This window comes from Schistocerca gregaria, chromosome 3 (genome assembly GCF_023897955.1).
Source record: "Schistocerca gregaria isolate iqSchGreg1 chromosome 3, iqSchGreg1.2, whole genome shotgun sequence".
NCBI lineage: Eukaryota > Metazoa > Arthropoda > Insecta > Orthoptera > Acrididae > Schistocerca > Schistocerca gregaria.
Genome location: NC_064922.1, coordinates 774,817,415 through 774,841,582, shown reverse-complemented (window position 1 = coordinate 774,841,582; position 24,168 = coordinate 774,817,415). Strand labels below are relative to the sequence as shown.

At 43.6% G+C, this 24,168-nt stretch overlaps 1 protein-coding gene across 1 annotated transcript in view; it reads right to left on the bottom strand.

The window, feature by feature from the left end:
- Nucleotides 1-24,168, bottom strand: part of LOC126354148 (uncharacterized) — a 99,788-nt gene that overhangs the window by 20,887 nt on the left and 54,733 nt on the right. The window contains exon 2 of the mRNA XM_050003558.1: nt 2,448-2,569. Within this exon, the coding sequence (XP_049859515.1) occupies nt 2,448-2,558 (111 nt within the window). The 5' untranslated portion in view covers nt 2,559-2,569. The remainder of the gene's footprint in view (nt 1-2,447; nt 2,570-24,168) is intronic.

Sequence of the window (24,168 nt, the reverse complement as noted above, 5' to 3'; positions counted from 1 at the left end):
TTTATTGACACATTCCTGGGGTCAGATACATCACATGATCACACTGACGGAACCACAGGCACATAGACACAGGCAACAGAGCATGCACAATGTCGGCACTAGTACAGTGTATATCCACCTTTCGCAGCAATGCAGGCTGTTATTCGCCCATGGAGACGATCGTAGAGATGCTGGATGTAGTCCTGTGGAACGGCTTGGCATGCCATTTCCACCTGGCGCCTCAGTTGGACCAGCGTTCGTGCTGGACATGCACACCGCGTGAGACGACGCTTCATCCAGTCCCAAACATGCTCAAAGGGGGACAGATCCGGAGATCTTGCTGGCCAGGGTAGTTGACTTACACCTTCTAGAGCACGTTGGGTGGCACGGGATACATTCGGACGTGCATTGTCCTGTTGGAACAGCAAGTTCCCTTGCCGGTCTGGGAATGGTAGAACGATGGGTTCGATGACGGTTTGGATGTACCGTGCACTATTCAGTGTCCCCTCGACGAACACCAGAGGTGTACGGCCAGTGTAGGAGATCGCTCCCCACACCATGATGCCGGGTGTTGGCCCTGTGTGCCTCGGTCGTATGCAGTCCTGATTGTGGCGCTCACCTGCACGGCGCCAAACACGCATACGACCATCATTGGCACCAAGGCAGAAGCGACTCTCATCGCTGAAGACGACACGTCTCCATTCGTCCCTCCATTCACGCCTGTCGCGACACCACTGGAGGCGGGCTGCACGATGTTGGGGCGTGAGCGGAAGACGGCCTAACGGTGTGCGGGACCGTAGCCCAGCTTCATGGAGACGGTTGCGAATGGTCCTCGCCGATACCCCAGGAGCAACAGTGTCCCTAATTTGCTGGGAAGTGGCGGTGCGGTCCCCTACGGCACTGCGTAGGATCCTACGGTCTTGGCGTGCATCCGTGCGTCGCTGCGGTCCGGTCCCTGGTCGACGGGCACGTGCACCTTCCGCCGACCACTGGCGACAACATCGATGTACTGTGGAGACCTCACGCCCCACGTGTTGAGCAATTCGGCGGTACGTCCACCCGGCCTCCCGCATGCCCACTATAGCCCTCGCTCAAAGTCCGTCAACTGCACATACGGTTCACGTCCACGCTGTCGCGGCATGCTACCAGTGTTAAAGACTGCGATGGAGATCTGTATGCCACGGCAAACTGGCTGACACTGACGGCGGCGGTGCACAAATGCTGCGCAGCTAGCGCCATTCGACGGCCACACCGCGGTTCCTGGTGTGTCCGCTGTGCCGTGCGTGTGATCATTGCTTGTACAGCCCTCTCGCAGTGTACGGAGCAAGTATGGTGGGTCTGACACACCGCTGTCAATGTGTTCTTTTTTCCATTTCCAGGAGTGTATTTTCAATAAGCTACCACCCGAATTCAAAAATCTTAGCAGTAGTCCACGCGCTTTCAAATCCAAACTGATGAGTTCCCTCATCCGTCGCTCCTTCTATTCTGTCTATAAGTTCCTGATTCTTCTTGTATTGTTGCTTGCGTTTACTTAAATTTATGGATTGACTTTTTCGGGTTCATACACATTTAATTTTTATCTGTCCCTACTTTTATATTGTAATTTCATCTACTGACACGGCCTAGAAGATTTGCTCCTCAATTTGCTCCTACGGAACTTGACGTGTAAATAAATACAAATAAAATGTGCGCACTCTCAATTTGTGAATAAAATGGGCAGAAATATTAATTTACTATGCAAAAAATACCTTTTATTGAGCGGAAGTAATTCACAAGAGTAGCTGGTGGTCACTAACTGTATTCGTAGCGCTCAGTCAATGAGAGGTAATAAGAATTCTGATACTTGTTTGCATGAATTTCAAAAACATCTCACAAAAGAAAGTCGTGTGCGGTGGTCTGCTATGGTGCCGAATACCTTGTCGCAATATACATGACGGCTATAATGAAAGTGCAGCTACTCACAGAGGTCCATTGAGGGCCGTAATTGCCGTATGACAGAAAAATTTGGTAGATAGGCTGTGGCGTTAATGCGGAACCGTTGTACCCTGGAAAAAAAAAATAGTTCCAATTTTGGCAACCAGGTACTAAACTGGCGAGGTGAATGCTGGAGAGACGCATAGAAAAAATTCCAGATGTAATGGATTAGAAATGGGACAAAGGCACGATAGGTCAAAAAAGTGATAAAGGCATATTATTGATTTTATTACCAACCGACACTTACACAGTCTGTTCAATATGAGCACTGGGCGCAGAGTAGCGCCAGATTTGCACCTGGAACCCAGAATTGGAACTATTTTTTTTTCCAGCGTAAATCGGTTCCACATTAACGCGTTAGCCTATCTACCATGTTTTGCTGCCATACGAAAGTTACAGCCCCCATACTGAACCTTCTTGAGTAGCCGCGCTGTAACTATAACCAGCCTGCATTACTGGCATTGGAGGATTGCAGGCGCCCTGCTGTGACTCACCAGAGGGATCTCGTTGCTGATCTCGGTCCTGTCCTCCTGTGGCCTGGCTGCCACCAGGGCCACACCCACTGCGGCGACGAGGGCGATCATCACGAACCTGTTGGCTGCCATCTTCGCGTAAACTGGAAACAAGAGGAGACGGTGGACGCAGTTTAGATTACGGAGCGTAGTTTTACTCGGATACAGAGAAGAGAAAAATACTTGTCGTTGATATTTAACAGCTGCAGTAGACTTTATGTGATACAACTTCCAGCTGCATTGTCGCCTGGGATCAAAACATTTAGAGAGCAGATGCAACCCTTTGGACCGCGGAAGTTGAAATAATGATAATTCGACCATTATTCGTGAAACACAAACAACCGTCTTATTTCAATGTGCTTGCGAGTTTGGACGGAACTGCGACCTGAGGTAAAAAAGGGAAAAGGAGAAATTTTGAAACAGTTATCAGCCACTAAATTGGCCACCACCTTAGCGGGCGACAGTTGTTTGACAAGGAGTCTGACCAGAAAGCCAAGTTACACTCAACATTTCAAGAGTAAACGTTTACTGCTCGTTAACCTATATCCGGTTCTAAAAAAACGGCTCTGGTCACTATGGGACTTAACTTCTTGAGAACATCAGTCCACTAGAACTTAGAACTACTTAAACCTAACTAACCTAAGGACATGACACACATCCATGCCCGAGGCAGGATTCGAACCTGCGACCGTAGTGGTCGCGCGGTTCCAGACTGTAGCGCCTAGAACAGCTCGGCCATCCTGACCGGCATATCCGGTTCTAAGGTTTTTTGCTTTTTATTAAAATTTTCCATAATCATGACAGTGTACGCACAGTATCGCCGCTTATAGGTACAGTAGAAATGAAGAAGTACAAGAGACGCTGAACGGTACTGTTGAAGAGGGCCAACATTCTGGACAGACTGAAGGGGATTCTGCTGTCCCACATTAAAGACACATTAAATAAGGACGGTAAGGTGGCGTATTCACTTTCCTCTAGCTCCATTTGCGAGTGAAACAGGAAAGCAGATGAATATCTTCGATACCCACTGACATACTCTCCACAGTGGCTTGCAGAGAATGTATGCAAACCATTACTCGGTTACACGGTATTATTGTTAATAAAATAGATATGAAGACTGTGGAAAGAGAAGCGAACGTTACCGAACTTGATAAAACAAAAATAGTGTTTGCTCATTAACATGAACTTTTCTGTTTTCAAGCGCCGCTGCAGAGCGACATGGAGCAGATTTCCAAACACTGGGTTTGTGTCTGGAAACAGCCGAGTTCCGACGCCCATCCTACGACCCTAACGTCGGGTTCCTTGAGCGAGTTCCCGCGGAACTCAGGTTGGTTCCTATTGACAGGGAATGCGGATCCTATCCCCTCTGTTCTTCTCTGCATTTGCTACACCTCCAATGGCCTTCATGCCTGATTTCCTCTTCACAGCACTGATATTTCGTAAAAAAAAAAAAAAAACCAGACGTTCCACTGAATCTGAATCTGTGGAGCCTTAGTTTCTGTGTTACATTTTATACACATGTCTTTACGACTATAGCTCTGGTTACAATCTTCAGTTGTCGATACACGTCAGGTTTCACACATATATGTAAGTAACTGTACCCGGACACTCTTTTCCTGTAGCTCAATCAACTTAAATTGAAAAGAAAGAAAAGAGAAAGCACGCGTTTCCAATATGTGTGGAAACTGGATAAACGCCCTAATCTGCTTCTCTCTCCTGTCTCTGTCCCTGTCCCTCTCCCTCTCCGCCACCCTCTTTCTTTTTCTTTGTCCGTCTCCTCCTCCATCCCCTCTCTCTGTCCTTCCCCTCCTGTCCTTCTCCCTGTCGATCTTTGCATGTACCCTCTTTCTTTCCCTTTCTCAGACTGTCTCCTCCCCCCCCCTTACTCTGTCCATCTTCTCCTCCCCCCTCTCTCGCCATCTCCTTCTGTCCCCTCTCTCTGTCCATTTCCTTATTCCCGCTTTCTACATCTATTATCTCACACCATTCTGTGCATCTCCTCTCCCCCTCTCTGACCGTGAGCCTTGTTTATAGTTATTGCTGCTTCAAATTTTGTAGTAGTACTCGAATCGTATACCAATAAGCCGTAAGCACAAATTTCACTTTGTCTAACAACGTTTCACTGGTGTATATTTTATACATTCGTTTATGTATTAAAAGTATATAGTCTATTCGTGCTTAAACGTTTATTACAGTAACGCGTAAAAATTTGAAGTAAATCAGAAACGTACATTATGAGATTTTTGGTAAAAATGTTTTCCCTTCGTATATACAGGGCGGTACATTGATAGTGACCGGGCCAAATATCTAAAGAAATAAGCATAAAACGAAAAAAACTACAAAGAACGAAACTCATCTAGCGTGAAGTAGGGGGGGGGGGGGGGGCAGACGGCGTTATGGTTGGCCCGCTATATGGCGCTGCCATAGGTCAAACGGATATCAACTGCGTTTTATTAAATAGGAACCGAATTTTTTTATTACATATTCGTGTAGTACAGGCAAATTGCGCGAGAATCGGGAATCTCAAAAACGTCGGTGTTGAGAATGCTACATCAGCATCGATTGCACCCGTACCATATTTCTATGCGCCAGGAATTGCATGATGACGACTTTGAACGTCGTGTACAGTTCTTCCACTGGGCACGAGAGAAATTATGGTACGATCGCAGATATTCTGCATGCATTCTATTTAGCGACGAAGCGTGATTCGCCAACAGCGGTAACGTAAACCGGCATAATGTGCACTATTGGGCAACGGAAAATCCATGACGGCTGCGACAAGTGGAACATCAGCGACCTTGGCGGGTTGATGTATGGTGCGGAATAATGGGAGGAAGGATAATTGCCCCCCATATTATCGATGGTAATCTAAATGGTGCAATGTATGCTGATTTCCTACGTAATGTTCGACCGATGTTACTACAAGATGTGTCACTGAATGACAGAATGGCTATATACTTCCAATATGATGGCTGTCCGGCACATAGCTCGCGTGCGGTTGAAGCGGTATTGAATTGCATATTTCATGACAGGACGATTGGTCGTCGACGCACCATACCATGGGCCGCAAGTTCATCGGATCTGACGTTCCCGGACTTCTTTCTGTGGGGAAAGTTGAAGGATATTTGCTATCGTCATCCACCGACAACGCCTGACAACATGCGTCAGCGCATTATCAGTGCATGTGCGAACATTACCGCAGGCAAACTACTCGCTGTTGAGAGGAATGTCTTTACACGTATTGCCAAATGCATTGAGGTTGACGGACATCATTTTGAGCATTTATTGCATTAATGTGGTATTTACACATAATTAGGCTTTAACAGTATGCGTTCTCAGAAATGATACGTTCACAAAGGTACATGTATCACATTGGAACAACCGAAATAAAATTTTCAAACATACCTACGTGCTGTAATTTAATTTTAAAAACCTACCTGTTACCAACTGTTTGTCTGAAATTGTGAGCCATATGTTTGTGACTATTACAGCGTTATCTATAACAAAGCGAAAAAAGTGGTCCAACTAAAACATTCATATTTCTTTAAGTTCTACACGAATATGTAATAAAAAATAGGGGTTCCTATTTTAAAAAATGCAGTTAATATCCATTTGAGCTATGGCAGCGCCATCTAGCTGGTCAACCATAGCGCCATCTGGTTTCCCCCTTCAAACTAGACAAGTTTTATTCTTTGTAGTGTTTTCGTTTGACGCTTATTTCGTGAGATATTTGGCCCGATCACGATCAGTGGACCACCCTGTATACAGGGTGTTACAAAAAGGTACGGCCAAACTTTCAGGAAACATTCCTCACAGACAAAGAAAGAAAATATGTTATGTGGACAAGTGTCCGGAAACGCTTACTTTCCATGTTAGAGCTCATTTTATTACTTCTTTTCAAATCACATTAATCATGGAATGGAAACACACAGCAACAGAACGTACCAGCGTGACTTCAAACACTTTGTTACAGGAAATGTTCAAAATGTCCTCCGTTAGCGAGGATACATGCATCCACCCTCCGTCGCATGGAATCCCTGATGCGCTGATGCAGCCCTGGAGAATGGAGAACTGTATCACAGCCGTCCACAATACGAGCACCAAGAGTCTCTGCATTTGGTACCGGGGTTTGCGTAGACAAGAACTTTCAAATGCCCCCATAAATGAAAGTCAAGAGGGTTGAGGTCAGGAGAGCGTGGAGGCCATGGAATTGGTTCGCCTCTACCAATCCATCGGAATGTTCAGTGCTCCCTAAGACGCCGATCAATTGCTTCGAACGTCTTCCTGTCGGGACACCTTCGTTCTGGAAATATGTCCCGATACAAACGTACCGCGCCACGGCTATTGCCCCGTGCTAATCCATACATCAAATGGGCATCTGCCAACTCCGCATTTGTAAACATTGCACTGACTGCAAAACCACGTTCGTGATGAACACTAACCTATTGATGCTACGTACTGATGTGCTTGATGCTAGTCCTGTAGAGCAATGAGTCGCATGTCAACACAAGCACCGAAGTCAACATTACCTTCCTTCAATTGGGCCAACTGGCGATGAATCTAGGAAATACAGTACATACTGACGAAACTAAAATGAGCTCTAACATGGAAACTAAGCGTTTCCGAACACATGTCCACATAACATCTTTTCTTTATTTGTGTGTGAGGAATGTTTCCTGAAAGTTTGGCCGTACCTTTTTGTAACACCCTGTATATCAAAACAATAGGTCAAGAACTTTTGGAATTTGAATAAACGAACATCTGTGTCTTTGTTTACATAGATTGGACTACCGTGAGAAACGTATTTACAGTCATATTGACCACCCAGCAAGTGTAACTGAAGGGATAAGTGTTTACACAAGTATTTTAAGGAGATAATGACCAGTATCAGTTGTGAGTAAGATTATTATCCATTATTTTTTAAATTCACTTGCCACAAATCATGAAATTAGGTTCATCTCCCTGTGCTACGTGTATAGCTACAAGACTATGATTGATTGAGAGAGCTACTGTTTTTGATTAGAACAACAGAAAATGCGAGAGTACTTCATGCAAACACTGGTTCATTAACGGAATAACCGTTACGGTTGCATTCTCTCCGAATCAGCCACTGGGTGTTAGAGGCTCACTTAAAGAAGTGCACTGTTTTTAAACGCGTTTCAGAGTTCTGTGACATTTTGGTTAGATGTGTAGTAAAAACATCTTAAGCATGTTGAAAAACGTGCTCAGGTTTGATTAAAGGAAGAAATAGAGAAGTTCAAAGACGATTTGCGCGATTGCTCACGAGTTTACTCAGTCAGCACAAGACAGTCTCAGGAAAGTTGATCAGTTTTCATGTTATACCGTAATTTATTACGTGAGAGGTCGCTTCAAATTTGCAGTCTCTTGTCATCTTCAAATGTGATAAACCCTGTAGCAGACTCGCCAAAATAGATAATTCCCGTTAAACATTCCGAAAATAATGAAGTCTTACAAAATGTGTTTATGAATTACACACCGGATGGTCACATAATAAACATATCGTCACTTATGAAACAGATTAAGATTGAGTTGGCAACATTTCAGGAGAGGAGCTTCAGTATCTCGTAATGGCTTGCTATTCGTAGTCCAAGAGGGTACGTTCCAAGGCGAATCAAGCCACGTACGAGGTGACTTCAGAACTTAGGTTGCGGATTATTAGGGCAACTCTTGTTGAATGCTGCGCTACGCCCGACAGGTACGCAGATACATGATATTGGTAGAGAGTTCCGACCTTGTTTATAGAGGTCTGGTAACTATGTTGAAAAATAGTCACCAAGTCTCCGTTAACAAGGTTGGAACTTTCTACCAGTCGTTCAGTTCTTTGACGTAGTCATTCGACAATCGCTGTTTGAACGTCCTCAGCGTTGGAAATTCTCTTTCCCCCACGTGTTCTTTCAGTCTACCGATAAGATGGAAGATCTGGACTTTCCAGTCCATCAGCCTTGGACAAATTGTTGGCACTGTTTCACTACGGCTGGACGCAACGATGCATTAAGACCGTATGCCACCAGAATTTCAATCAGACCAAAAAATCTTACTGTCCCGCGTAATTTAATTTTGAAGTACGTCTCCAGTTACCGCGCCGTTATCCAGATCCCATCAGAACTGTGTCTGTAGGACTCCCAGAACACATACTCTGTTGTTGCGCTGTGATGTTAGCGTGAGGCGAAAGTGTGACTTACTTTTTGAAGTCCATACTTATTAATCACCCCTCTCTAGTAAGGATTATGGCACTAAAATACTAGTAAAGATAAATTTTACGGTCGTTGCACTATTATGAAATTCACACTCAGGAGGCGTCACATTAGTCGCAATGCAATACAAAAACTCGCACTTGAAATTGACGTGTATTTCGCAAAATACGTCGTCCACAGTATAAATTAAACAACATAATACCGTGACTAGGATCAGTGAGTGTTCAGAGGCTAAAATCTAAAGTATAGTAAATACTCTTGTTGGCTTTTCACAGTCTTATGATGGAATTAACCAGCAACACCTGCTGAGATAGTTTTGAAGCACATAATGCAAGAACACACTGTGTGGGACGTTATGAGGTTGCGCATTCATAATGGAATGCTGAAAGATAATCTGTACTTAACGATGATTTCATGCGCCTATGTTAATTTGCATAGTCTGAATACAGTGTGCTGGAAGCCCACGCCAAAAACGAATGTCATTTGCACTATTATCACGCACCATTGTATCAGGATGACATAAGAAACTATGTTAAACCTGCTACTTGTAGTGTTTGACGCTGTGAAGAGAAGTGAAATGGCATTGAATAGTTGTCTTAAGTGAGTGCTTAAAGCTTAGAGCCCGGTTTACACCTTACGAGATTACGTTGACGCTCCCTGTCACAGGTTTCAGCTAGTAGTAGCGAATACATCCTCCAACACAAGAGGAGGAGATATAACTTTGAAACGACCTGGAGACACTGGAAGCTAGATTACAGCATGTTCAGTTAGAGACTCCAAAATCAGACACTGGACTGTAAGGCCCATCCAGGAGCATATATAAATTTTGACCACAATTTAGTAATGATGAAGAGAAACTGAAGCTGAACAAAACAGTCCGTAGGATTCTGTGTGGAAACAGATGAGATACTGAGGAATGATGAGATGCGTTTGAAGTTCCCTACGGCTATAGATACTGTGATAATACCACAGTAGACAAATCAGTTCGAGAGGAATGAATATCTCTAAAAAGGGCAATTACACATGTATTTACAAGAAAGGTAACTGTGGGAAAAACTTTGGGTTACAGAAAAAGATCGACAAAAGACGGAAATGAAAAGATGTTCAGAAAAAGACAGCAATCCAGCAATATAAATCACTCAGGAATGAAATAAATAAGAAGTGTAGGGAAGCTAGGGTAAAAGGTTACAGGAAAAAGATAAGGATGTCGAAAATGAAACGACATCTTAAAGACTTATTCAGCGTACGGAAAAGTCAAACAACCTTCGGTGAAATTTAAAGCAAGAATATCAGCATTAAAACTGCAATGTGAACTCCACTGTTAAACTGAGAGGAGAGAGAGGAGACAGGTCGAACGAGTACATTGAAGGACTTTGCGATGGGAAAAATTTGCCTGATGTCGTGATAGAAGAAGAAGTGGAAGATACTGAGGGGCCGGTATTAGATGCAGAATAAAAACGAGCTTTGGAAGAATTACAGTCAAATCAGGCAAAGAGCTTAAATAAAATTCCTTTACAATTTTCAAAATCATTGGCCGAAGTGGCAATCAAACGACTTTTCAAATTGTTTGGTAGAATCTATGTGACTGGAGACGTACCATTAGACTTTCGGAAAAAATATCATCAGTACAATCACGAAGTTAACAAAGGCGTACAAATGTATGAATTCTATCAGCTTAATATCTTATGCATTCAAGACTCTGAAAAGAATGAGATCTACAGAATAATGGGAAAGAAGTAAGGATATGTTAGAGACGATCAGCTTGGTTTCAGCAAAGGTAAATGCACAGCAGAGCCAGTTATCATGTTGCGCTTGATAATAGAAGCAAGACTGAAGAAAAATTAAGCCGTTCTCAGGATCTGAAGACCTATAAATTATGTAAAAGGATGGAGAAACATAAGGGTAAGCTATAGGAAAATATGGGTAATATACAATGTGTTCTATTCTTATCGTTCCGTCTGGTTTCTTGTACACATATTCTTGTACAATATACAAAGGTCGAAGTGTTTGGATTAAAAAGGTTGTAGGACAGGGACGCCTTCTTTAGCCTCTATTGTTCAATCTATACACTGCACAAGAAATGGCACAAATAACAGAAGGCTGCAAGACTGGAGTTAAAATTCAGCGTGATAGGACGTCAGTGACAAGATACTGTGACAACATTGCCGTCCTCAGTGAAAGTGAAAAACAATTACAGGACCCTTTGGATGGAATGCACAGTCTAATGGATACAGTATCTGGATTGAGAGTAAACCGAAGAATGACGAAAATAGTAAGTAGTAGAAGAAATAAGATAACACGATGAAATTAACGTCTATATTGTTGACCACTAGGTGGCTGAAGTAAAGAAATCTTGCTACCTTGGATGTGAACTAACATATGACGGACAAAGGAAGAAGGATGTAGAAGGCAGACTAGCACTGGCAATGTGGAAGTTTCTGGCCAAAGTTACTCTACTAAAATCAAACATCGGCCTTAATTTGAGGAATAAATGTCTGAGAACGTATTTTTAAAACACAGCAGTGTAAGTAATTACTCAAGGAATGTGGGAACATTGCAAAAGAGGAGAATCGAAGTGTTTAGATGTATTGCTTTATTGTTGTTGTTGTTGTTGTCTTCAGTCCTGACACTGGTTTGATGCAACTGTCCATGCTACTCTATCCTGTGCAAGCTTCTTCATCTCCCAGTACCTACTGCAACCTACATCCTTCTGAATCTCCTTAGTGTAGTCATCTCTTGGTCTCCCTCTACGATTTTTACCCTCCACGCTGCTCTCCAATACTAAATTTGTGATCCCTTGATGCCTCAGAACATGTCCTACCAACCGATCCCTTCTTCTGGTCACGTTGTGCCACAAACTTCTCTTCTCCCCAATCCTATTCAATACTTCCTCATTAGCTATGTGATCTACCCACCTAATCTTCAGCATTCTTCTGTAGCACCACATTTCTATTCTCTTCTTGTCCAAACTATTTATCGTCCATGTGTCCCTTCCATACATGGCTACACTCCATACAAATACTTTCAAAAATGACTTCCTGACACTTAAATCTATACTCGATGTTAACAAATTTCTCTTCTTCAGAAACGCTTTCCTTGCCATTGCCAGTCTACATTTTATATCCTCTCTACTTCGACCATCATCAGTATTTTGCTCCCCAAATAGCAAAACTCCTTTACTACTTTAAGTGTCTCATTTCCTAATCTAATTCCCTCAGCAGGACCCGACTTAATTCGACTACATTCCATTATTCTCGTTTTGCTTTTGTTGATGTTCATCTTATATCCTCTTTTCAAGACACTGTCCATTACGTTCTTCCAAGTCCTTTGCTGTCTCTGACAGAATTACAATGTCATCGGCGTACCTCAAAGTTTTTATTTCTTCTCCATGGATTTTATTTATTTATTTATTTATTAATGAATTTATTTTACCTGGCAAGATTAGGGCCTTCAGGCCCTCTCTTACACCTAACCAGGCATACTCAGATTGAACGAGTTACAGTTTCTACAGAACATTAAGGACATATAACGTATTATGCAGTATTGATGTTAAAGAAAAAATAGAGATTATAACAGTAGTACAATTGTTAGTTGGGAATTTTCTCGTTACGTTCTTCCAGCTTGTGAGTTATTCTCATCGAGCAGAGACATAAGACAATAGAATGTTGTAAAAGAGATATATAAGAGGTAGATAGGTTAGAGGAAGAGAAATAGAATGGTAAAATTCGAAGCTGTGATGGAGAGGAGAAAGATAGAGGTGAGAGGGGCACAACAATGGTGGCTATACCGTCCCTAATATGTAAGTTTTGAGTTCCTTCCTGAATGTTGAGTAGTTCTGGATAAGACGCAGATCACAGGGGAGCGCGTTCCATAGTCGTATGGCTGAGATGGAGACTGACACGGAGAAAGATTTTGTGTTATGTAAAGGTACAGCCAAGATGCTAGACGTATCCGATCTGGTATTGCGATTGTGGAATGATGATAGGTGTTTAATGTGAGAAGATAAGTATTGGGGGCACCAGTGGCTAAGAAATCGTTGAAGTAAGCACATCGTGTGGAGATCGCGTGCCTTATGTGGGCGTATCCAACCTAGCTGGGAGTATGAAGGACTGATATGATCATACAACCGAACATTGCACACGTATCTAACGCAAGCACTCATCACTAGCTCGAGGCATCTAGAATTTTCACAATTTGTGCCGTGTTGAACTACATCACAGTAGTAAAGATTAGGCAAGACTAGTGTTTGGACTAATTTTCGTTTAACATGGGTTGGAAATATTTTTCTAAATTTTTGAATTGCATATAGGGAGGAGAGCGATTTCCAGCAAGCTGTGACTGATTGTTCTTCCCAGTTCAGGTGTTCATCCAAGATTATTCCAAGGTTTTTTACTGTTTTTTGGTGTGGTAGTTGGGTACCATTGAGGAGTATTTGAGGGACTGTTTCGCGAAAGTACCGGTTGATTAACTTTGGATGAGATATAAGTATGACCTGGGATTTCTTGGGGTTTAGTTTCAGACCTAGGTTCTGTGCCCATCGAGAAACAGAGCAAAGATCTGTGTTCATACTCGATATTGCGTCAGCAATGTTTTTTGGATCTTGCACTTATGTACCGTTGGATGTCGTCGGCATATAGATGGTAGTTGCAGGAGTGAATCACTGAAGAAATTTTACCTACTCCGAATTTTTCTTTTGTTTCCTTTACTGCTTGTTCAATATACAGATTGAATAACATCGTGGAGAGGCTGCAACCCTGTCTTACTCCCTTCCCAACCACCGCTTCCCTTTCATGTCCCTCGACTCTTATAACTGCCATCTGTTTTCTGTACAAATTGTAAATAGCCTTTCGCTCCCTGTATTTCAGTAAATATTGTGAAAAGCTTTCTCTAAGTCTACAAATGCTAGAAACGTAGGTTTGCCTTTCCTTAATCTTTCTTCTAAGATAAGTCGTAAGGTCAGTATTGCTTCACGTGTTCCAGTATTTCTACGGAATCCAAACTGATCTTCCCCGAGGTCGGCTTCTACTAGTTTTTCCATTCGTCTGTAAAGAATTCGTGTTAGTATTTTGCAGCTATGGCTTATTAAACTGATTGTTCGGTAATTTTCACATCTGTCAACAGCTGCTTTCTTTGGGATTTGAATTATTATATTCTTCTTGAAGTCTGAGGGTATTTCGCTGTTTCATACATCTTGCTCACCAGATGGTACAGTTTTGTCAGGACTGGCTCTCCCAAGGCCGTCACTAGTTCCAATGGAATGTTGTCTACTCCGGGGGCCTTGTTTCGACTCAGGTCTTTCAGTGCTCTGTCAAACTCTTCACGCAGTATCGTATCTCCCATGTCATCTTCATCTACATCCTCTTCCATTTCCATAATATTGTCCTGAACTACATCGCCCTTGTATAGACCCTCTATATACTCCTTCCACCTTTCTGATTTCCCTTCTTTGCTTAGAACTGGGTTCCCATCTGAGCTCTTGATATTCATACAAGTGGTTCTCTTTTCTCCAAAGGTCTCTTTAATTTTCCTGTAGGCAGTATCTATCTTACCCCTAGTGAGATTGCTTTATATGGAAGTTAAAAATTAGATGGACTGATGAAGATTGAAGAGGTTCTCCAAAGAGTCGGCGAAGGAAGTAACACATAGAAAATTTTAACAAGTGGAATAGAGAGGATGATAGTGTGAAAGGCACAAGGAATAACTTCCAGAGCAATAGAGAAAGCTGCGGAGGGTAAAAAAAAAACTCTTGAAGACCACAGTCTGGAATACCACAGAGTCTGCAATACATCCAGCAAATAATTGATTACGTAAAGTGCAAGTGATACTCTGAGATGAAAAAGTTCACAGAAGAGAGGAATTCATAGTGAGACGCATCAAACCAATCGGTAACCTTAGCACTAACAGTGGGCTTTCTGCGTGCCTTTCATTTTGGAGACGTTTCATCTCCTTGCATAAGAGCCGGATGTTTCCCCCTAGCAGCTTTCACATTTTTGACCGTTGACATACAGCTGACGCTTCCATTCTGTGAAGTAAGTGAAAGCTATCATGACTGCGTTACTGATAATCAGTGTGAGTGAACCACGACCATATGTATCGCATGTTGCTATTTAAAACGTTACACACTAGAAAAGCGATGTGCGAAATGAAAGGTATCGTAAAATGGGATAAATAGAAGCAATTGGATGAACAGAAATGAAATTTCCAATAAAGTTCTACGCTATCGTGTCGGATGACAAATCGGAAAAACATTCAAAGATTTATTTACCTGGTTTGGTAGTAAACCAATTTAACACGGAAATTATGAATTTCAAAGTTCGTGACGCTATGAGTTGATGTTGATCATCTAAAATTTCAGTTTTAAAGAATAGTTTAATCTGACCTGTGTTTCGGCTAACTAAAAATGAGAGGTTGGATTTTTCTGATCAATGAAGTGGACAAACGCCAGTGCTTCTTCATAAGAAGACCACAAATTTGGCAGAAGAGAAGAGCCACGTAGTGCTGTTTTCAATACAGGAGATTATGTTATAGTGAAAGTATACGGAAAATGTAAGCGTGCTGTACTCGTATGAGAGAAGGTAGTGATTATGTCGATAGATGGTGCACGTAATGTACCCAGGAACGAACATTCTCGAACATGATAGTTTTAGTGGGCCGGGTGTTATGGTGTGAGGAGGAATAATGTTGAATGGGAGCACTCACTTCGAAATCTTTGCATATGGTACACCCACCGTCATTGAGACTCTTTACTTCCCCATGTGACACTTTACTTTCCCATGTGCGTCTATTCAGGGTTTACTCGGCATTGACTTCATTTTTACGAATGACGATGGGCGACCGCATCGAAGTGCGCAGCTGGAGGAGTTTTGCAGCGAGACGACACTCGGCGAATGGATTGGCCTGCCCGTCGTCCAGCACAAATCTCATTGAGCATGTTTGAGATGCAGTGCGGAGACTTATTGCAGCTCGTTAACATGAACCAGTGATCATCCAGCAGTGATCAACCGCAACGGTGGAACGCCCTACCGCAAGAACTCCAACTTTTGTGCCCAGCATGGGAGCCCGTTGCAGAGCAAGAATCATTTGTCTTGATCGATTTACAGAAACTGTATAATACCTAAATTTCGGGGCTCGACGGAGATTTGAACCGTTGTCCCTACAAATACTTGATGCTGCAAGATAAAGAAGACGAAAAGTACAAAAACTGAGCCATATGAGTTGCCACAGGGACTGAATATTGGGAGCGGAGTGTTTTGACAGAAGTCATTCAATACGATTTGACACGTTAGTTATTGAAAGTTGCACACATTTCTCTTCTAGTGCTTATTGTTTTGGTACACCTGTTTATTAAAGCTAAGGAAGAAGAACTAGAAACTTTGAGGTTCGCCAGTGAGATTGTAATTGATGTGTTGGCAGAAGAGCCAACACCTTGTTACTAGAGGAGGCCGAAATGCATGCGTTTTAGCTCACGCAGTCTGGCGTGAGGAGGCAAGAACTATACTGACGTGAGGTCTGGAACATGACAAGGAATTAGAATTCAGAAAGCGGACGTCATTAGTTTGATACTTAACTTTAATCAATTAATGATAAACGTCGCTCTTGACGGTAGGTACATCATTCACAATATTATCTGTTCCGAAGACATACAGTCACTGACTATGGCGCCTTGCTAGGTCGTATCAAATGACGTAGCTGAAGGGTATGCTAAACTGTCGTCTCTGCAAATGAGAGCGCATGTAGTCAGTGAACCACAGCTAGCAAAGTCGGCTGTTCAACTGGGGCGAATGCTTGGGAGTCTCTCTAGACCTGCCGTGTGGCGGTGCTCGGTCTGCAATCACTGATAGTTGCGACACGCGGGTCCGACGTATACTGCCGGACCGCGGCCGATTTAAAGACTACCACCTAGCAAGTGTGGTGTCTGGCGGTGACACCACAGTAATTCTGCTAGAGATAGCAAAGTGTTTGGAAGAGCAGTTGAATGGATTGAATAGTGTCCCGAAAAGAGGTTATAAGCAACAAAAAAAGTAAAACAAGCGTAATGGAATGTAGTCGAATTAAATCAGGCAACGCTGACATAATTAGGATAAGAAATGAAACACTAAAAATAGCAAGCGTAAATGAGTACCACTATTTGGACAGCTGAATAACAGATGATGGCCAAAGTAGAGAGAACAGACTATAGCACGAAAAACATTTCTGAGAAAGCGGATTGTATTACCATACAACATAGGTTTAAGTGTTACGAAGCCTTTCTGAAAGTATCTGAATAGAGTGTAGTCATATATGGAAGTGAAACACCGACGATAAATAGTTTAGACAAGAAGCGAATAGAAGCTTTTCAAATGTGATGCTCCAGAAGAATATTGAAGATAATACTGGTAAATCATATTACTAATACGGAGGTACTACACATCATCATCATCTTTTAAGACTGATTATGCCTTTTAGCGTTCAGTCTGGAGCATAGCCCCCTTATAAAATTCCTCCATGATCCCCTATTCAGTGCTAACATTGGTGCCTCTTCTGATGTTAAACCTATTACTTCAAAATCATTCTTAACCGAATCCAGGTACCTTCTCCTTGGTCTGCCCCGACTCCTCCTACCTCTACTGCTGAACCCATGAGTCTCTTGGGTAGCCTTGCTTCTCCCATGCGTGTAACATGACCTCACCATCTAAGCCTGTTCGCCATGAGTGTTAGATCTATAGGAGTTCATTCCCAGTTTTCCTTTGATTTCCTCATTGTGGACACCCTCCTGTCATTGTTCCCATCTACTAGTACCTGCAATCATCCTAGCTACTTTAATATCCGTAACCTCAACCTTGTTGATAAGGTAACCTGAATCCACCCAGCTTTCGCTCCGATACAACAAAGTTTGTCGAAAGATTGAACGGTGCACAGATAACTTAGTCTTGGTACTGACTTCCTTCTTGCAGAAGAGAGTAGATCGTAGCTGAGCGCTCACTGCATTAGCTTTGCTACACCTCGCTTTCAGTTCTTTCACTATGTTGCCATCCTGTGAGAATATGCATCCTAAGTACTTGAAACCGTCCACCTGTTCTAACTTTGTTCCTCCTACTTGGCACTCAATCCGTTCATATTTCTTTCCCACTGACATTGCTTTCGTTTTGGAGATGCTAATCTACATACCATAGTCCTTACATTTCTGATCTATCTCTGAAATATACCAATTTTGTTATGGAGGGAAGTTCGGGGAATAGAACCTGTAGAGAGAGACAGAGCAAGTAGTTTCCGAGGGACGTAAGTTGCGGCAATTATTTGGAGATGAAGAGCTTACACAGAATAGAATAGCATGGAGATCTGCATGAAACTAGTGTTCGGAGTGACTATCACAACAACAATATAAATTTATGCGTTGGGAAGTCTTTTCTGAAGGTATCTGTCTGGAGCGTAGTCTTGTACGGAAGTGAAACGTGAACTATAAGCGGTTTAGAAAGAACAGAATGTAGCTTCTGAAATGTGATGCCACGGATGGATGCTGAAGAATAGATGGGTAGGTCGGATAACTAGTGAGAAAGTACTGAATGGAATAGGGGGAAACAGAAATGTACGGTAGAACTTGACCAAAAGGTGGCATCAGTTGATGGTACACATGTGCGGCATCAAAGATATCATCTGTTTTTAATGAAGAATAATGTGAGAGAGTGAATTTTGTAGAGAGAGACTAAGGGTTCAATATAGTAAGACAGTTCAAGTAGATGTAAGTTCCAGTAATTATTCGGAGATTAAGAGGGCTACACAGAATAAAGAAGCGACAAGAGCTGCTTCAAGCCAGTCTTTAGACTAAAGATCACCACAACATCAACGTGTCTCTTTATGGCTTATACTTGGGGATTTTGATTTTGAGGGTAATTACGAGGGTCGTTCAAAAGTAATGCCCCACATTAAAAAAAAAAAAAAAAGCCATTAATACACATAGACAAACTTCCTTGTTGGTGCTTCACATTTTATTTTTCCTCTGTGCGTCGGTGACATTTCGAACCGTTCTGGCTGATGGCACAGCCGTAGAACAGCGTCAAAATGGCGTCTGCATACGACTCGCGTTACAAGCAGCGTGCGGCTATAGAATTCTTGTATGCAGAAAAAGAAACCGTGGTGAACATCCATAAACGTTTGTGTGCAGTTATGGAGACGCTGCAGTTGATAGTACAGTTGGGCGACGAGTAAAGAAAGTTACAGTCTTAGTAAATGCAGAAACAGACCTCCATGATTAGCCACGGTTGGGACATCCTGTCGCAGCCAGTGCTCCAGACATGCTGAATCGTGCGGACGTCATTATTCGTGACAACTGGCGTATCACAACTCGACACTTGGCTCTTCAGCTGTCGGTCAGCATTGGAAGTGCGTCTGTGATGATCGAGACTCTCGGATATTCAAAGAGGCGCTAACGATGGGTTGCACGAATACTCAGAGTGGACCATAAGATTCAAAGAAAGGCCATTTCATCAGAATTGTTGGAGCGTTTTGAGACCGACGAAGAGGCCTTTCTGTCACTGATCGTTACGGAGGACGAAATCTGGGTGCAGCAATTTGGGCTAGAAACAAAAAGCCAGTCCATGAAGTGGCATCACCCCCATCCATCAAAACAGAAGTTCAAAACAACCCCCTCTAACAGAGAAGTCATGGTGATAGCCTTCTGGGCTTGTTATGGGGTCATTCTCGTGGATGTGATGACGCCAAGAGGATTAACCATCAATCAGAGGCATACGTGAAGAATATGAATAAACTCAAGAATCATTTCCTACGTGTTTGATTGGACAAGAATCCAGCAGAAATCTTGTTCCAACACTCTAATTGACACCGTCACACAGGTCTGAGAACCCGGGAACACATCGTGAAATTGGGTTGGACATCGCTGCTTCATCCGCCCTACAGTTTAGAACTGGCACCCTCGGATTTCCATCTCTTTGAGCCGCTTAAAGATTCTCTACGGGGAACACACTTTGAAGATGACAAGAGTGTCATTCATGCAGTGAAAACGTGGCTACGCCTGCAGGACAAGAGCTTTCACCAGCAGGGAATACATGCTCTTCCACTGCGTTGGCGTACGGCCATAGAAAGTGATGGAGACTACGTAGAAACATGGGACATGGATAAGACTTGTTGATGTATATTGTCACCAAATTCTGAGTCTTAACAACAAATATGTTCTGAGAAAAAATATGTTGGGTATTACTTATTGAATGACCCTCGTATAAACCTGCCTTTATTTGTCTAGACTAGGGAAACTACCGAAAGAGTTACACAAAGATTGGTCTGCGTGGCAAACCTTCCGTGGTTAAACTGGCTCTCAGATGGTCTTGTTCAGCTCCCTAGCGCTAACCTACAAGAGCATTCAGCAAGAGAAAAGGATGTGTGGAAGATCTCTGATTTAGTGAAAAAGAAATAGCCATCCAATAATACACTCCTGGAAATTGAAATAAGAACACCATGAATTCATTGTCCCAGGAAGGGGAAACTTTATTGACACATTCCTGGGGTCAGATACATCACATGATCACATTGACAGAACCACAGGCACATAGACACAGGCAACAGCGCATGCACAATGTCGGCACTAGTACAGTGTATATCCACCTTACGCAGCAATGCAGGCTGCTATTCTCCCATGGAGACGATCGTAGAGATGCTGGATGTAGTCCTGTGGAACGGCTTGCCATGCCATTTCCACCTGGCGCCTCAGCTGGACCAGCGTTCGTGCTGGACGTGCAGACCGCGTGAGACGACGCTTCATCCAGTCCCAAACATGCTCAATGGGGGACAGATCCGGAGATCTTGCTGACCAGGGTAGTTGAATTACACCTTCTAGAGCACATTGGGTGGCACGGGATACATGCGGACGTGCATTGTCCTGTTGGAACAGCAAGTTCCATTGCCGGTCTAGTAATGGTAGAACGATGGGTTCGATGACGGTTTGGATGTACCGTGCACTATTCAGTGTCCCCTCCACGATCACCAGAGGTGTACGGCCAGTGTAGGAGATCGCTCCCCACACCATGATGCCGGGTGTTGGCCCTGTGTGCCTCGGTCATATGCAGTCCTGATTGTGGCGCTCACCTGCACGGCGCCAAACACGCATACGACCATCATTGGCACCAAGGCAGAAGCGACTCTCATCGCTGAAGACGACACGTCTCCATTCGTCCCTCCATTCACGCCTGTCGCGACACCGCTGGAGGCGGGCTGCACGATGTTGGGGCGTGGGCGGAAGACGGCCTAACGGTGTGCGGGACCGTAGACCAGCTTCATGGAGACAGTGGCGAATGGTCCTCGCCGATACCCCAGGAGCAACAGTGTCTCTAATTTGCTGGGAAGTGGCGATGCGGTCCCCTACGGCACTGCGTAGGATCCTACGGTCTTGGCGTGCATCCGTGCGTCGCTGCGGTCCGGTCACAGGTCGACGGGCACGTGCACCTTCCGCCGACTACTGGCGACAACATCGATGTACTGTGGAGACCTCATGCCCCACGTGTTGAGCAATTCGGCGATACGTCCACCCGGCCTCCCGCATGCCTACTATACTCCCTCGCTCAAAGTCCGTCAACTGCACATACGGTAAACGTCCACGCTGTCGCGGCATGCTACCAGTGTTAAAGACTGCGATGGAGCTCCGTATGCCACGGCAAACTGGCTGACACTGACGGCGGGGGTGCACAAATGCTGCGCAGCTAGCGCCATTCGACGGCCAACACCGCGGTTCCTGGTGTGTCCGCTGTGCCGTGCGTGTGATCATTGCTTGTACAGCCCTCTCGCAGTGTCCGGAGCAAGTATGGTGGGTCTGACACACCGGTGTCAATGTGTTCTTTTTTCCATTTCCAGGAGTGTAGTCGAGTTAGAAAAATCAGAGAAGAATGTGCTGACGTAAGATAATCAGTTGTGTACAATAGAGCATCAGAAGTATGGCGATTTATACTTCAAGTGAGAGCTAAACTTAGAAGAGCAACTAGAATGAGTTTCTAGAAGAGCACAATGAAGTGGAGATTTGTCCTATGGAAGAGGAAGAAGTTTATCAGGTTATTCAAAATTTAAAAAAATTAAAGTCTGCCAGTCCTCAATGTATAGAAATGGAATTATTGAAATACGGAGGACCTAAAATAGTAGTAACACTAATAATTATTTTTGATAAAGTAGTTAAGGAGGTGAAGTGCTCCAGGAACGTAAGAAGTCTTACATTAACGCCCTATGTAAGAAAGGGAGCAAAGGAGATCCGACTAATTACTAGGAATAAGTGTAACAGTTTCGGTGAGTAAGTTGTTCAGTAGTAAAAAGAAGAACAGATTGGGAATTGTTGCGCAGGTTGTTGTATCGCAGAGACAGTCCTGTTTTACCGCTGGGAAAAGCTGTGTTGATAACATCTTTTGTGTAAGCCGGATGTGTCAGAAAATTATCTCAAAAAATCAAGATCTACCTTTCGTGTTTTCTGATTTAATAAAGGCTAGGTTAACTATGGACAGCAATGGTAAAGGCTGGAGTGGGTGATGCAACCACAGAGTTGGTGAAAATGATGTATCACCAATGCGAGGCAGTTTTAAAGTCTGGTTGCACGATATCTGAAAGTTTTCAAACAAGTAAAGAATTAAGACAAGTATCTCTAAGTCATCAAATATTTAAGTTATACTCGTTGTACTTCTTAATTACTGAATAGCAAGTGTAGACGTTTGGGTATGACAGTACAGCATCAAAGTTTATATTAGTTACAGTTTGCCGACGATGACGTACTTATGGCTTTGCATACGGATGATGCCATGCATGAAACGTGAAAGCTAATGAATGCTTCTGACAATGGTGACTAACAGTCCATATGGATAAAACAGAATATCTTGGTGGAAGTGGGCCGAGTAAGAAATGTAGACGTGTTCAAGTATTTGGCTTCACTAATCAGCAAGCTTTGACTGTGTAAGCTGGACATATTCCACGGGATAAGTCAAACGAGGGTGGCTGTTTGATCATCAAACGGTGTCTTTTGGTGTCGGAACATATCCAGGCGAACAAATAAGGCAGTGTTACGTTCTAACATATGGCTCGGAGTGTTGTACACTGAACGAGAAACAAAAGAGGAAAATTGAGCCTGTCGAAATGGACAGGTTACGGTGGAGCACGAGATGGTGAATTCTGTCCTAGTACATGTCATGCCACGCTTGCTCGACCTGTTCATGTAGTTATGTAGGAGTTCCTAGTTGGCGAGACGCATGAGCCACTTCTCGTCCCACCATATCGCATACGTGCTCAATTGGCGACAAGTACGGGGATCATGTTGTCTAAGAAAGTTGCTGCACGATATGCAGATCACGTTGAGTTTCACGGCCAGTGTGTGGACGAGCATAATCCTATTGTAATGACACATCACCTTCCAGTTGTAAGGACGGCAAAAGAACGGGTCTAATGACATTATGCATGTGCAAAGCATTGGTTACCGTCTTCTCCACAAACACCATAGGTATACGACAGTTGTAGCATATCTTATCCCAGGCTACAAGGCTTGGAGTCTGACTGTATAGCTTCGACATAGGCACTCTACGAGTCAGTTCCACGTCTTACGCGCAAACGGCCCTCACTTGCGTGTAGGCAGAATCTGTTTTCATCGTTGAAGACCATTCCATCTTCTAAATGATCCTCTGACGGCACCAGTGTAGCAGTGCACGTAGCTGCTGTGCTGTGGTTTGAGGACAAGATGGGTTAGAGGTGTGAAGATGGATTAGAGGTATGCGTGCCCATAGTACGATTGATAATAACCAGATCGCAACTGTTTGTGTTGACACATCGGGGCTCGCAAGCTCACAGGAAAATTGAGCTTGTCGAAATAGACAGGTTACGGTGGAGCACGAAACCGCCCCTACTTGATCGACTAAGGCAGGGGTCTCCAAACATTTTTAGTCCGCGGGCCACATTGACTTCTCCACGAAGTCATAAGGGCCAAGATCTACCTAGTGGGATTAAAGCACCCTAACACTCCACGATCACCGTAATATAAGGCTAAAGGAAAGATGAAATCGCAAAAATCTAAGGGTGTGGGAATAGCTAGCACTGAAACGAACTACGATTTTTATTTAATTACATACTTTTGATTGGTGGGGGTACCTGACCGAAATTCTGGAGTACTTTATTCTGGCGAATTTCACCGAGAAAAAAGTATGTCACTACACATTCTTCAGGAAACCGCTCTGCAACTTTAACGAAATCTCAACATCATTGTTAGCAACACTATTACTGCAAGACGTAACAGAGGTAGAGTATGTCAACGTATTGTTATTTCAAGCGACGCAACAATAAGTTGTGTTGTCTTGTAGCGAGTAGCAGAGCCAATGTCGCGGTGTATTGGTCGCGATAGGCCTCGAAACTCATTTTTTGCAGTATAGGTACCACCTCAAATATCTGGCGGCTGCATACCGGGGATGTCCAGCCAGCTAACGCGAGCCGGTTTGCCGGCTCTCGCGGGCCGCTTTCGGCCCGCGGGCCGTAGTTTGGAGACC